The sequence below is a fragment of the Eulemur rufifrons genome, chromosome 3, assembly GCF_041146395.1.
Source record: "Eulemur rufifrons isolate Redbay chromosome 3, OSU_ERuf_1, whole genome shotgun sequence".
In the NCBI taxonomy this organism is placed as follows: domain Eukaryota; kingdom Metazoa; phylum Chordata; class Mammalia; order Primates; family Lemuridae; genus Eulemur; species Eulemur rufifrons.
Window position 1 is genome coordinate 39,800,977 of NC_090985.1, and position 15,915 is coordinate 39,816,891.

Sequence of the window (15,915 nt, forward strand, 5' to 3'; positions counted from 1 at the left end):
AAAGTGGCACAGTGCAGCAAGGACAGCGCCTGCCCCCAGGGTGGCTTGACAAGTTCATCACACTGTCCCTAGCTGGGGAGAAGTTACAATTTAGAAGGGAGTATAAGGTGAACAGAGGTGCTCATTTAGGGGAGCAACACCTCTGGCCCATTCCTGGTCCTCACTAGGGTCGTGGATGTGTGTGTTTGTTAAGGGTGTTGGAGAGATTGGCCCCAAGAGGAATGAATCCCTAAAATGCTGAAGCAGTTTTGGAGTTGGGTGGAGGCAAGTCGGAGAGGGCACTTCCAGGGAAGAGAAGTGGGTAAGTGTAAGCGTGCGGATGTGAAGTATGGTGAAAAGACTTGACTTTTTATAGGGTGTGCGGTCACCAGGTATTTTGCTTAGGTTCGTTATCTCTTGTGGACATTTATAGACAGGAGTAAACAAATGAGTTTTGGCCTCTGGACAGTGGGACGAAGGTTAGAGGGGTAGGTAGTATAGTCATTATTCTGGGGAGCCTTAAAGGTACACAAACATTTCTTACCAGCCCTTAGGTAAAAGCAGCCAGTCCTTTTTACCGTATTTAATCACCGTATTAGGTAATTAAATATTAAGTTCCCAGGTTTCCAGATGTGGAGAATCAGCCAATCTTAGGTGAACCCATGGAACAGTTTTATTCTTAAAAGAACTGGGCAAGTTTAGGAGCAGTTAATGCAGTTAACTGGGTAAGAGGGTAAACTTTTCCCTGAACTTGGGCAAATTCCTTACCCTTTCTGTGCTCGAGTTTTCCAGGGTTAAAAGGGAAATGTTAACTGGCTGTTCTACCAATTGCCCTTTTTGGGTTGTGACAGCCTTTGTACTCTCACAAGGACAGGTTACCTATGAGGTGGTGGTCTCGATGGAGACGATGAAGTCAGGTTGGGCTCCTAGATGGCAGGTTTTCACCTTTGAAAACCAGGTCATGCACGTGTCAGGTGGCTAGTGATGGAGGCGGTCACTTACCACCTCTTCCTCTATCTTTTTTGGCAGGAGGGACTGAATAATAAAGGAAATACCATGGCAGTAAAAGTAGGGCGTGGGGGAGAACGAGATGAATTTAGGGGACGGAAAAGGAGAGGGAAGGGGGTTTCATTTTCAAAGAACCATGGCGCATGGCACACACACACACACACACACACACACACACACTTTTGTAAAGGTTAGAAAGTAGACCCAGAAACCTAGTTGCAGTTGTAGAACACCCCAGGGGTGCCCGGGGTGACTTTGTCATAGTGCGGCCAGCGCTGTCCAATAGAACTTTCTGCAGTGATAGAGATGTTCTGTGTCAGTGCCGTCCAATGCGGTCGCCACCAGCCACATGAAGCTATGGAGCACTTGATGTATGGCTAGTGGGACAGAGCAACTGAATTTTGAATTTTATGTAATTGTAATTTACATTTAAATAACCCCATGTGGCCGGTGGCTCCCCTCTCGGATGGCTCAGGGTAGACACAGGAATGCTTACTTGTGGAGAACTTAAAAAATAAGATGACTTTGAAGATACGGTTGACATATTTGTTTGGTCCTTTTTATTTCAAGTGGAGACATACCCATATGTCAGAAAACAGACAGCCTGGGCATCGAACCTAGTAACGCAGGAGGAGGAAAAGCTTGACGTCTTTGATTTATCGGGTTAGGGTGTCATAGTTACAAATGGAGCTGTTTGCGGCGGAGGGTCGGGGGGGATGGACGGAGAAGTTCAGTGTTCCTTTTCCTAGGCATATTTATTGCTGGTGTGCTTGGGCGAGTGGGTGAGGGTGGGCGGCAAGGAAGCAACCATTGATTATCCCCAAGGCTGTCATCCACTTGATGGACAGGGATAATTAGTGGCTTAGGCAAGCCCCAATCAGAGAATAAAAGCCCAGGGACGGTATTTATGATGGATGGGCTTACCCGGTGCCTTTCATCTCAGGATCTTAGGAGCCCTTCATCTCGCAGGATGGGGTGGGGAAGGGTGGTTTGGGGGACAAAGCTGTGACAGGCATTCACAGGCCCTGTCCGTCATCCTGCACACCCACTTCTGGAAGGGCAGTGAGTTCCTGCCTCACCCTTGAGGAAGCGGGGAGTCCAGAGACACTCTGGCTTAGGTCCGAAGGTGCCGGCTCCTCTCCAAGCTGCTTAGCTCTTCGTTTCCCTGGAGTCAGAGCTCATCAGGGGTGTGCCTAGAAGAAGGCGGGGGTTACTGTTGGCTGCATTCCTCATGCTCGCCCTGCTGAGGTTCCCGCAAACCTGGGGAGGGGACATGGTGGCAGGGGTGGCCACAGCACCAGGAGATTGAAGAGCCCCTTCCAGACTGGCTCCGCTGATCTCCTGGTGGAGGAAGATCAGGCCCCGTGTTCACAGAAAACCCAAAGAGAAGATAAAATTTACCCCACAGTCATACCATAAGTGACAGCAACTGTGACCATTTCAGTGTGTTTCTACCAGGCCTTTCTCTACACAAAGCGGTTTTTCTTTGTTTTGTGTTCCATGTTTTCTTTTTCACATGGTTGAGGGTCCTGCCCATGGTGGCATTATCGTTCCCCCGGGCTGTCTGCAGTTGTAATCAGGTGTTGTGTGTTCAAGGCACCCTTGGCCCCCTCCCCACTTTGTCTGGGCTCCTACAGGACCCGCAGATAAAGCAGGAGCCTGCTGTCTGAGCCACCGTCTGCAGCCCTGTGGCCCTGAACTCTGTTCATCTGGCCGTTTGCACTTCCCAGAGTCAGGGAACGCTGGGACGGCCACGTCAGACAGCTCTGGCCTCGCACTTCAGCCTGGACCACTTCGCTACAACCTCTCTGGGCCTCAGTTTCCTCAGCTGTAAATAATAGCACCTGCTTCCCAGGGCTGTTGTGACATGTAATGACAGTGCCTGTGGGCCAGCCACGACACTCACACTGAGCAAATCAGAACCTGCATGTTTACACACTCCCCAGGTGATGATATGTAAATTAAAGTTTGAGAAAGGCCAATATATACACCTGGCACCTAGCAACTCTTTAGAAAGTGGTCATGCTTAATGACAACGATGATGACCGCGATGCTTGTCAGGGCGGAAAAAGATGCTTGGGAAGTTATCTGGCCTGTCATAAACCCTATGGCTTGAATTCTCAGCCATAGCCACCGTGAGCCAGCCTCTGTCTGGCACCTCTGGGGCAGAAGAAAGGCCTTTGAGCTCTATAGCCTGTGCCTCGCTTATTCCTGTTTTGTTCCTGACTAAACTGAATTCTTTTTCCTCTTGCGAGTCCTGCCCAGCCCTCTGTCTCCTCTCACGTTGCCCTTTCCCTGGTGGCCACAGGACGTGGCCCCTATGTGCCTTGCGTGGCAGTGTGGTGTCGAATTCCCTCAGCTGTCCCTGGGGTTCCGCTGTCACAGTGGGGCTGGGCTGGAGAGGGGATTGCTGCATTATTTATGGAGTGCTGTTAGCTAGCCGAGGATGAGTTACACACAGTTTATTCTTCTGCACCATGGGTGGGATGCCATCCGGGGCCTCTGTTTAATACAAAACAAAACAAAGCCAAACAGAACCGCAAGCCAGAGTGGCTGTTGGCTGACTCCTGGGCCCTGCGTTAGGCCAATGGTCTGCCCCCGCCTTCTGGGCCTGGGGAAAGGGGAGGAAGGAGGAGGAAGATGAGGAGAGGGACTCAGGTGGGGGTGGGGAGCCAACTGGCAGATTTGTTTAGGTGGCCACCAAACTCTTGAGGAATTGAAGGGGATTTAGAGGCCTTTTCCCTAAAAGGTAAGAAAATGACATCATTATTCTCCTCTCTCCCAAAGGGACCAGGCTGCTGCCAATGATGTGACCCATCAGCCAGGTTCTCCCGTCATCGGCCTGGTTTGGAATTCATGTCACTTGACATCTGAATGAAGGCCACCCTGCTCTGCCCTGCTGTCCCATTTGTGGGTCAGCTCTGGGCCTTGCCCTGATGGCTGCCCTTGGCCACCTTGCCCACTTCCTGTGTCTCCCCAGTGTAAACACACTAGTCCAGTGTCCCCCGGAGAGAGCCAGCCATGTCCAGTGCCTCCCTGGCCTTGTGCCTCTTACTGGAAGTGCTTTGCCTTCCTCCCCCATTTCTCTGTCCTTGTCCCTCAGCTCATAGATGGCCGATGATATGATGATGTGATAAATGGAGGGAGTGGGCGCAGCTAACTTGGAAGGGTAGGTGGGAAGTTGGGGGCTTGTCAGAGAATGTTCTGGAAGAGGTGACAAGTGAGCTGGGTAGTGAGGACTGAGTAGGAGTTTTCAAGATTGCTGAATCCCCCTGGATATTTGAAGAGAAGACAGCCATTGGGGTGGTGTGTGTGGGGAGTGTGAATTAGCTTTGATCGGGGAGCCCGATCTCTCACTGTTGGAAGGGGGATTGTCATGCAGTTTGATTAAGGAAGTCCTCTGTATGCTTATAAACAAACTGGCTTTCTCCTCCTGTGTCTTTAACAGGGGCCTTTTCCTTTCTGACAGAACCTGGTGTGATCTGAGTTCTATGTTCAACACACTGCCAAGGGCTCCAGAAAACTCCCTACCTTCCTCTCCAAAGAAATTCAAGCGATTCCCGGTCTTCTCCCTTTGCCTTGTGACTTTGGACTTGGCAGAGCCCGGGTGCTTGGTGGGAGTTTCGTTTTCTTTGATTTTGGTCTGTCTGGAAAGTTGTGAAGCCTTTGTGTGCTCTCTCTGGTGGACTCCACACTGGGGTCTGTGTTGAAGCGTTTTCATAGCTCTGGGAGTGCATTCCTAGGGATTTCCTCAGATATGAATAGAGCACAGCCAGCGACCTCAGGAGAGAGCTTTCTGGGCCTCCTTGGTGGGTGGGTGCCCGTTAGAAAATCAAACTATATGGGAATTGCTTTCTAAAAGGGTTCCAGTGTCTTGGTTTGCAGGTTTCTTTTGAAACTTGAGTATGGTCACTTTTACACAGTCTTGTAGTCAAAAATCCGAGGCTGTTTCTTTGTTGCCATTTAATCTTTCTACGGTTACCTTCTCCCTCCTTTCTTACTTCCTCTAAGCGTTTGAATTTTTGTAGTAAAACTGCTTTCAGGTGGGTAGAAACTTCTTTTTTTTTTTCCTTGAAAGAAACTTAAAAAAATCTGGAACAACCCAACGTCACCTTGCTTTTAAATTTTATTAATAATAACATTTACACATTCTTTTTTCATTTCTCAACAAGGAGGTTTTTGTCTTATGTTCTTAGAAGTTGATTTTTTTCCCTTTTTTTAGAATCCATTAAATTATATATTGCCTAAAACAGGTGGGCCTGACACTTTTTGATAGACTGTCAAATATCATTAAGTCAGGAGAGAGCTGATTTGGGAGGCCTTCCTATGGCTGAGTGGGTGTTCGTAGGTGGCGAGCTGTGTGCTGTACCCCTTGACTAGAGAGGGGACCCTTCATTTGTTGCTAATTTGGTAAAAACCGAAATGAGGTTCCAAGTGTGGGCAGATAAGTGGGTTTTTTTAAGTAGTTTGAGCAGTTGCCGATTTAAGGCACATTCATCTTGGGATTGAGTACTCCACCCCACCGTTTGCCTAGGAGTGGCAGACACGTCGTCTGATACTGTGCACCCAGCTGCCTCGGTCTGTTGCTGCTTTAACCGTGGTTAACTAATAGGGAGGTGCAGAATGCGTCCCACATTGGCTGGATCCACACCTGCGACTAAGAATGAGCGAGTCCAGCTTGGAGAGACAGTCTGACTTAGAGAGTTTTTAACCTCTCTCCCACAAACATCCTCATAGCAAATGTTTGTTGAGCACTTACTGCGTGCCAAGCACACCCAGCACTTTTTATGTGTGACCTCATGTATTCCTCGCACCAGCTCTGTGAAATAGTGACTTATCCCCATCCAGGGCTCTAATGACTTGCCCAGTGTCACATAGCAAACGGGAGAGCTAAGACTCAGTCCAGGAGATTGGACTCTTAAATTTGTGTTCCTTATTCCTTTCCTACATTCTTTCAATGTCCAGTAATTGTTAATGTTGGTTAATGGTGATGGAATTATTTGTTTTTATTATTATCATTATGAAGAAATGGGGCCTTAGAGTATGCCTCTAAAGGTGAGTATGCCTCACCTTTTCCTTAAGCACTATTATTTATCATCTCAGTGACCCTCTCCAGGGCTCCCTGGATGGCAGTGGTTGCTGTTTGGGAGAGGCTCTGGCCTTCCTGTCCTTCTCCCTTGTGTAGCTGAGAGATGATGGCACCTTTGCTAGAAGTAGGTGGGCAGTGTTTCTGAACATGCTCAGGCTCCTCAAAGCACTTTTCCTCGTGTCTCATGGCTCAGAAAGAGAAGGAATGGCCAGATGAGGCCGTTATTGGCCAGTTGAACCTTTGTGTGTCCTTAAGGATGCCAACTGTTGTCCCTGTGGACAGAGATCTGGAGTGGCCACCAGAGGACTCTGATCTTGACGCTTATCTCTTTAATTACTTGAATGTCGATGTAGGAAGGGTGTTCATATCTGGACTTGATAAGATAATGGTGAGTATACTGGGTGCCATGATTAGGATTCCCCCGTGATGTCTTGATGGGCCTGCAGTGGTAGCCTGAGCACTTGTAAGATTTCATATCAGTTATAATATACAATTCTGCTCTTGGGTTGAAGAAACCCCCAGGGTACAAACCCTGGACGGAGGCCCTGTGGTGACAAGACCTGTGCACAGGTGTTGGTTGACAACAGGTCAGGTGTAGCTGCCAAAGGGCCTCTGCCAGGAGCCAGACAGGATCCCTGCCCTGGTGCAGCTGGGGATCCCATGGGAGCACATTGCTGCTTAGAGGAGTAAATCCAGAGACCTTGCTTGGGCCAAGCAGGTCTCAAATGCACAAATGCAGAACTGATGGCTGTGATCTAGCAGCATGTGTGAAACAGACGCTAGGGTTTGGGTGGATTGTAAATTCATGGTGCTGTTGTAGCCAGAACCTCTAATTTGATCTTAAATTTTTTTGTGCAATGACTTTATTGTTTTCATTAAAATGAGACATGACCCTTATAAAAAGAAAATACAAAACTCTAGCCATAGAGGAAAGTACAAAGAAGAAAGCCACACATTGGGCCAGATCTTAGCTCCCAGAAATAACCCATTTTAATATTTGTTAGACAATTTTCCAGATATCTCTATGTACATTTTCAGACAGAACTGATAGCTAGAGAAATATATAAAGAGGCATTTTTACAACAAGGTGTTCCTTATTATGCATGCTATGCAAGATATTTTAAAAATAAAAAACATTTAATTTTACTTTCATTTAACAGAAAATGAAACGGAAGTAGTACTGAAGAAACGGCTGAGCTTCAGATAACTGTTTCTTTAACGAAAGAAATCGGTTTCTCAGATGTGCCTCTAAGGTGGTGGTTCTTAACTGGGGGTGATTTTTCCCCCTAGCGGACTTCTGGCAATGTCTGGAGACATTTTTGGTCGTCCCAACTAGAGGGTAGGGGTATTGGCATCCAGTGAATGGAGGGCAGGGATGCTGCTAAACATCCTATGACATGCAGGACAGCCCCCCACAACAAAGAATTATCTGGCTTCAAATGTCAGTAGTGCTGAGGTTGAGAAACTGCTCTAAGGGTAAGGAAAAAAAGATGATTAAAACCATTAGGAAGGTGAAATCGTTTTGTTTTATCTTGGTTGCAGTTTTAGACCATTTTGATTGGGCATCTGTAAGGAAAGATAAGATGATTAACCTCATTATAGTTTCTTCTTCCTGTCGTTAACAACAAAATCAAGATGTGGCATGTGTTATTTTTACCTTATATGACATTTACACTCTATCCTGCAATTGTAAGTCCTGGGTGTTTAGTCTTAGTTTTCTATTTAAATGATCAGGGCCAAACACCGCTTCTCTACCCATGGTTTCCCTCTTTCTGGGTCGATTTTGAGTCCCCTCTTGGTTGGTGGGCTATTCGATCTTAATCTAAATTTGACATGTGTGGGAAGGGAGGTGTCAGCCCCCACTCTGCTTTGCCCTGGTTGGACTCGCACCTGTAGCTTTGAGCTCACGTCTGAGCGCCATACTTAGAAGGGAAGAGAAACGTGATGGAGTGTCTCTGGGACGCTGTGGGGGTGAGAAATGGTCCTGTGGAGAAATGGGATTGGACATGGGATTTGGTTTTGAAAAGACTTTCATGTGAAAGCAGAATTACTGGTCTTAACTCTGAGAGCTCCCAGAAGGTTAGAACTAGAGCTGCCTGAACATCAAGGACAGGGTGGCTGATAGAGGCTGCCTTGGGAGGGTGGTGAGATCCCTGTTAGCTGCAGTGTGCCTGGGAACCACCTGTTGCCATATTGTCTCTAGATGTTGGGTTTAAACTTTCAGCTGAGTGGCTATTTTAGGTGACTTTCCAACCATGAGATTCTGATATTCTAATAATGCTTCCCCGTAGCTACCTGCTCCTGGGGAGGAGCCTCAGTCACTCTGGTTTCCTCCTTCCTGCTCTTTGGGACAAGGGTGGGAACAGCCAGGGCCATGTTGAAGAGCAAGTGCTTCAGGACAGAGCCTTAAATGTTCTGCACAGCTTAAATTTGGATCAGCCATCAACTGACTCAAAAGTGTATGTGTTAAGATTCTGCCCAACTAGTTCCAGTCGGTGTCCATAGTATTTACAAGATTACAGGGACTGAGCACATTCTAAACCCATTCTGAGGCAATTCATGTATATAAATTTGGGCAACATATCACAGACACTGCCAAGGAAGAGAACATACAGATTGTTCCCTGAATAATTGGAATTGGATGTTCTGTTAATGTCGTAATCAGATGTCTATCACAGTGTGACTTACTGATGGCTTTGATTTGTTGTAGGGGAGCTATCCAGTTTGGGAAGATTTCATAAACAAAGCAGGAAAGCTGCAGTCCCAGCTTCGGTAAGTAGAAGCACATGTCCTACGGGAAAAAGGCAACGTCCTTAGATGGAGTGTGAAGGACCAAGATGCAGATTGGGGTTAATTTTGGATGTGTTACAGATAGAGAAGCATGGTGTGGGTTCTGATTGGAGCTTTACCACTTACTGGCCAGATTCTCCTGGTCCCTCATTCCCGTGTGTAAAATTGGACCCATATCTGCTTTGCCTCCTTCCATGGGAGTTTTGAGAGTCAAATGAGGTACTGTAGGTAACAATGGGCAGTATCTATGTAGAGCTCACTGTGTGCCAGGCATTTGTTAACTTGTTTAAATCTCATAACCCTACAAGGTAAGTACAGATATTATCTCCATTTTGCGGATGAAGAAACTGAGGCACAGATAACTTAAATAACTTATCCATAGTCATATTGCTAGTACATGGCAGAGCAGGGATTTGAGCGTAGGCGATCTGGCTCCATAGTCCATGTTCTCCTCCTTCCCACTTGCGGCCTCTCTGCATAAAGAGTTTAAAACCACAACGTGCACTACCTGGGGAACAGACACGCCTGGAGCTCTGACTTGGGGGGAAAGGCGGTACATGGGCAACGTATGTAACCTGCAATTCTGTATCCCCCACAACAATAAAATGAAATAAAAAAAAAAAAGAGTTTAAAACCTAGTGTTGACTATTGTATAATTCCATTTACATGAAATGTCTAGACAAAGCATATGTATAGATACAGATGTAGATTAGTGGTGGCTTGGGGATAGGGATAGAACAGGAGATTGACTACAAGTAGGTAAGAGAGATCTTTCTGGAGTTTTGGAAATGTTCTAAAATTGTAGCGATGGTTTCACAACTCTAAATTTACTAAAAATCATTGAATCCTACCCTGAAGAAGGTGAGTTTTATGGTATGTAAATTATGCCTCAATAAAGCTATTCAAACAAATAAGATCTGGTGCTGATCTACTCTAAGGGGCTATTATTGCCCAGGCATGTGCTTGTTCATGTTTCACTGAATATGAAATAGAAAACATGTCAGCATCTTCTTGTTAAAACTATACCCTTGTAAATCAGTGTAGAGAAGGGATACGATTGTACTTGATGGTGCTCCATGAAGGATGGGACATTTAAAAAAGGATATTGATGATTCCCTGCACAGCATTTGGGGGACGACATTTGTTGGTTTGGATGGATGAAGAGGTTCAGAGGGCAGAGCATGAAGGTGTTTTCTAGGATAAAGAGCCGTGTGTGGTGAAGGGTGAGGGAGGGATGATGGCATGTTCTTGGGTCTTTGCCTGTGGACAGCAGGTTACTGCCCAGAGCTTTAGCCGTAGGACTGGAGGTGCCATGGCTCACCTATAGATTAGGTGAGAAGGACGGGAAGAGTAGATCCTTTCCCCCCGTTCATTCCTTCAGCTTTGTGGGCCTGGGATTTCCATCCAGAGCCGTGAACGGGCCTCCAGATGGACAGTGGACTCTGGAATACAGTGCCTTGTCCAGTCGTCAAGCCCTTTACCGTTTCCCTGCGTAGGAACCTGTGATTACTTTCTGCTAGATCAGATCCAGCCTCCTGTGCTTAGAATTCAAGGCTTTTCATTTGAGGCCTTCGTCAGCCTCACCTTGTGCAGCTCTATCTCCTCCCCCTCCTTCTCTGCCACGCTTACCATTTATTTAGGTGGCTTTGTCTCTGTCCTGTAGGAGGTCTCCTTCTGTAGGAATACAGGAAAACTTTTAAGTACCTTCCCCCCCTCCTCTTTTCCTTATTTGGCCTCATTTAATTGTCTGGCCAGCTTTCAGGGTAGGCCAAGAAAATAGTTCTCTTCCCCTTGTACCAGTGAGGACACTGAAGCTTAAAGTAATGAACTGATTAGCTGTCTTAAACATATAAAGTAAAACTTATCTTATCCCTGCTGCTACAAGGCACAGTTTATATTATTAAACAATATTTAGGCCTGAGGGCAGGGACCATTTCTTTTATTATTTTGTCAAATTTCTAATGCAGGGCTGAGAGCACTGTAGGGGCCTCATGCACATGGTTTAATTTTCTGTGCAGAGAAAGGGTGAAGTTTAGATTGCAGAAGAGGCATCCAGTCTTGGTGCATTTAAGTGGAATCACTCCTTTGTGTTGCCGGTGGTTGCATGTTTGCTCTGCCCCATCCGTGAGGGCCAAGATGTCTTGTGACTACATCAGACAGTGAAATATGACTGTCATTTAAAAGCCCTTAACTCCTCAAAATTGACCATCGTCCTAATTTCCAGTGGAGCGCTGGTGACTGCGTAATATGCAAGGCACCTCTACAGCTGGCTCATTAAATTTAGATGGTTGGCATTGAGTTGGATGAGAATAAATCCAGCCGCTGTGTCAGATATTAACTGTAAATCAGAATGACCTATTTATAAATTCCAGGGTGTTTGATAAAGCTAACTTTTCCAGGGTTTGCACTAGATGTCAACTTTTTAAAAAATATGCTTCAAAGTGTTTTTTTTTTTGTGTGTGTGTGTTTATGTCATTATTTAAAAAAAAAAATTAGAGCAGAATGTTTTCTTGCTCTACTGGAAAATTTCAGCCCTCATTTTGAAGTTTAGCTCAAAGGGACTGTCACCCAGGTTCTCCCAGGGACCACTCCCAGCACCTTCCAGGAACCTTTTGTTTCATAGCCACTGTTGCTTATATTTAAAGGCCATTTCTTTCCTTTTCCCCCGTTTTGAACTCTTCCCTTTCTAGTCCTTTTTTTTATTCTTCCTTCAGCAGTTTTGCATTCTTGGGGATTGCTCAGTAAAGACTGGATTCGTGTAAGAAATACTTGAAAATTACCATCCAGCTGTGAGTTCGTTTGTGAAGTGTTCACATGCTAGTTCTGGGCTTGTCTGTGTGGCATCCACGCACCTGGCTTGGCGTGTTGACTGCTCTCCACTAAGTGGTATCTCAGGTCATGACTCCGGGAACAGTAGACCACAGAGTGCTCAGGGCATCTTATAGTGCTCAAGAAGATGTTGAGAATTCAAAACAATTTCTAGGCACTAAAATGAGTAGAGTAACTTCTCCCATTCTCAGCTTTTAGGAATTCAGAAGATACGGTTGAAATAGAATCCTAAGGTTAAAAAAATAGTATCTCAGTTTCATTATAATTAGCATTTAGGCAGAAAAGTCACACTGCCAGGATCTTGTCTTGTATTGGGTGTAGCGTGTGGGCCTGTGAGTCATGACGCTGGGGTGCTAGTCCCAGCTCTGGTGTCAACTAGGGATCGTGAGAGTCACTTTGTGTTTGTGGTCTCAGTTTTCCCGTACCTAAAATGAATTTGAACTACACGATCTCTCTCCAACATTCCTTCTCCCAGTTCATGTGTATGTCTGTTGTTTTCCTACTCTGTCCTGTACTACTTATATTTTTTATGTTTTTTCTTTTAGGTAGAAACACCTGTCTTTTCCACCATTGCAAAATTTTGCCTGATGATAATTTTATACAGTCAGGTGAAATGGAACGGGAAGGTCTACTAGCATTTAACGATTAGCACCAGATGAGCTGGACACTATTAGGGTAGAGTGCCTGGAAAAAAGTGGGTCCATCAAGCCGGTGGTTATTCATATCCAGTGGAGTTGTTTCTCCTGGAAAGTTACATTCACTCCTTAGCAGAGGTTTTAGCTTTTGAGCTGAAATGAATTTGCTAGTGTGAGGCGTTCCTCATGCTTTTGTTATCTGTTTGCATTTCAGGACAACAGTAGTAGCAGCAGCTGCCTTCTTGGATGCCTTTCAGAAAGTGGCTGACATGGCCACCAACACACGTGGTAAGCAGATGGAGGCTGCTTCCAGCATTAGCTGAATTCAGCATGTGGGCTCTTCCCCTTGGGTGGCTGCACAAGAAGATACAGCTTAACTTATCAGAGCTTAGCTGACTCATGTTTTTCATTTTTTTTTTTTTAACTCTGTGAGCTTCCACATATTAAAAGTTGCAACTAGTTTTCCAGATAGTAAAGCACATGTGAAGAAGAATGAAAAATAAAGAGAAGGAACCATTGTTTTTACATGAGGTGGCTTGACGTGTTTTTTGATCACTTTAATGATGTGCTGATTGTAGAACCTTGAGCTATGCCTTTAGTTGCAACTTGTTTTTCTCCCCCCTCATGTGGGTTATCCTGTGGTTTTTCTTGTTCCCTTGTGGAATAAGAAGCAGTGGAGATGATTGGATAGACCATTTTTCTGGGTTTCCATAAAACAAGGAACCCTTTTATAATGAGTGTCCCATTGCATTGTATCTATTTGTGTGTCTTACATTTGACTGCAAACCCCTTGAGCCAGAGTCTATGACTTATTCATGTCTGAACCCCCAAAACATAGTGCCTACAACATAGTAGGTATTTAAAATATATTTATTGGCCGGGCGCGGTGGCTCACGCCTGTAATCCTAGCACTCTGGGAGGCCGAGGTGGGCGGATCGTTTGAGCTCAGGAGTTCGAGACCAGCCTGAGCAAGAGCGAGACCCCATCTCTACTAAAAATAGAAAGAAATTATATGGACAGCTAAAAATATATATAGAAAAAAATTAGCCGGGCATGGTGGTGCATGCCTGTAGTCCCAGCTACTCGGGAGGCTGAGACAGGAGGATTGCTTGAGCTCAGGAGTTTGAGGTTGCTGTGAGCTAGGCTGATGCCATGGCACTCACTCTAGCCTGGGCAACAGAGTGAGACTCTGTCTCAAAAAAAAAAAAAAAACAAAATAAAATATATTTATTAAATCGATAAATAAAGGGAAATCTTTTGGAAAAATTTTATGTTTTCAGTGAATACTGAATCATACAAAGGATATTCATAATATGTGAAAGGTATAAGAAGAAAATACGCTTTATGCACCATCATCTTTATGAAATACAATGTTAGCAGTAACGGAGAGGTCCCCTTTTCAAAGGGGGAGGTATTTCTTTTTCATTCCAATGCAATGACTCTCTCCTGCCTCTTACTTTGTCTTACCTGTCTGGGTCTCCTATGTTGCACTGGCAGCTATGTGCCTGTTCTCTTCATTGTCATGGTAATGTTGGGATATTTGGGTGTTGAGGGCAAGTATTGGGGGATTGTTCCCAGTCCCATGAGAGTTTAGTTTCTCAGAAGCACATGAAGGGTACCTCCAATGGGTTTGAGTAGATACCCATTTACCTACAAGTGTGTAATTAAATATTTGCATGAATTTGCAGTGAGGACACTACTCATTCATTTAACAAACTCAAACTCCTTTTATTTCAGGCACTGTCATGAGACCACAAAAATCACTACTTTACTCTCCTTGTCCTGGAGGAGCTTTCAATTGAATGGGGAAAATGAGATGTGTAAATAAGGAATTTCAGTGTAGAAATAATATGTTTGGTATGGTAGTAATGGTAGAACAGAGTGCTAGGGGATCATAGAAAAGGGAGCAATTAACTCAGCTTGGAAAGTTGGGGAGGTTTTCCCAGGGGAGGTAATATTGCTCCTCATTTCCAAGATGCCAGTGGTGTTTCAAAAGGTTCCCTGGGAGAATTTGAGGGAGACAACAGAGCCATGGTCTCCATCCAGTTTGTTAGGGTGGTGTGGATCTTAACCGGTATCTTTTTCAAAGCCCTTTTAAAAAATTATTATGGTAGCTTTAGTGTGTCTGTTATAGAAACTTAGGAAAATACAACCATAAAGAAGAATGTCACATGCAGTTAGTGTTTACCACTGTTAATAGTATTGGGTCTGTTTTATATTTTCTTCTACTTCCGCACTCTGGAACAGGCCTTGTCAGCCATATTGATACCTCTCTGTAATAGCCATTAGAATGTCTCTTTTTTTAAAGCTGCTCTACTGTCCTAAAGAACTTCGATATCTGACGTTGCATGTTTGAGGCTCTGCGATTCCTAATGTTTTTCTATTTTGATTGTTTAATTATGGGATGGATCCTACTGGGTGGACTAGGAAGGGATCCCCTGATTGTCCATAATTTCCTGCAGTGGGAACCTGGGCTTTTGAAGACGCTCCTCCCCAGAGTGGCTCCTGGTGGGACACTGGAGCTGCCTGGAAATTGTCCTGGTTTGAAGGCAGGAAAAATGGTAATTATTTGTGGGGGGAAAATCCCAGAAAAGCCTCTCTGTTCTGGTGATAGGGGTGGAGTAGGAGTTCGAAGGTGATATATTTGACCAAAGGCAAATAATGTCACAGAGAACAAACCCCCACCATGACATACTTTTAAACTATTGGATTTCAAGTCATTTTTAGTGATGCTAGAATACTTTCTGTTTAGAATCTATATATGTATTAATACTTTCATTGAGTATGTGCATATGAGTCCTCATGTGACCGAAAAGTGTGTAGTTGATAGAAAGAAGGTATATTTTCTGGAGATAGTAAGAGAAACTTGAATGCATTTCTTGTATGTCAGTAAGTATCCAAAGTGATTTTTATTAAGTTAATTCTTACTTAAAAATTTAAAAATATAGAACATACTCTTTAGTTTAAAAAACTCAAATAATAAAGTATATAAAGTAAAATCTACCCTTAGCCTACCCAGGGATTGGGTTTAGTGTCATTTCTAGATTTATTAATATTTGCGTATATAAACAAACACCTCTGAGAAGAAAAAAACTGGTTACAGAATAAGTGGAATGACCTGTGGAATAAAATACATCTGGGTGATCTTTTTGAGAAGGTAATCCCTAAAAAACAATGTTCCTGTGCTTTTATTCCATAGTATATCATAATTATCTTTCCACTTAAGTACCTATAGATCTACCTTGTCCTTTCTAGCGGCCAAATGGAATTTCACTGTCTGGATATAGCACAATTTAATCCTTATTCTGTTGATATTTGGGTTATCTTCAGGTATTTGCTCTTACAAGCTATGTTGTAGTTAATGTCCAGGTATACATCCTTCTGGAGTTTTATGAGTGATCTATTTTTAATGGTGTATGGATCATCAAAGAAATGATGAATCTGTAGAAAGTGCTTCAAGCTGTTTTGGTCAGTAGCAAATAGGTTTGAACTTAAGATCAGTATGGGCTGTAACTCTAATAGAGTTTGCAGTTTAATGTCTACCCACTGCAGAAACAGTATCCTTAGTTCACTCTCTGGCTTAGA

The 15,915-nt window shown here is 44.4% G+C and overlaps 1 protein-coding gene across 12 annotated transcripts in view; it reads left to right on the top strand.

Annotated features, from left to right (window-relative positions):
- Positions 1-15,915, top strand: part of MTSS1 (MTSS I-BAR domain containing 1) — a 155,237-nt gene that overhangs the window by 13,934 nt on the left and 125,388 nt on the right. For all 12 annotated transcript variants that reach the window (XM_069465412.1, XM_069465411.1, XM_069465416.1 and 9 more), the window contains exons 2-3: positions 8,787-8,848; positions 12,545-12,618. In XM_069465412.1, coding sequence (XP_069321513.1) covers positions 8,787-8,848; positions 12,545-12,618 — 136 coding nt within the window. The remainder of the gene's footprint in view (positions 1-8,786; positions 8,849-12,544; positions 12,619-15,915) is intronic.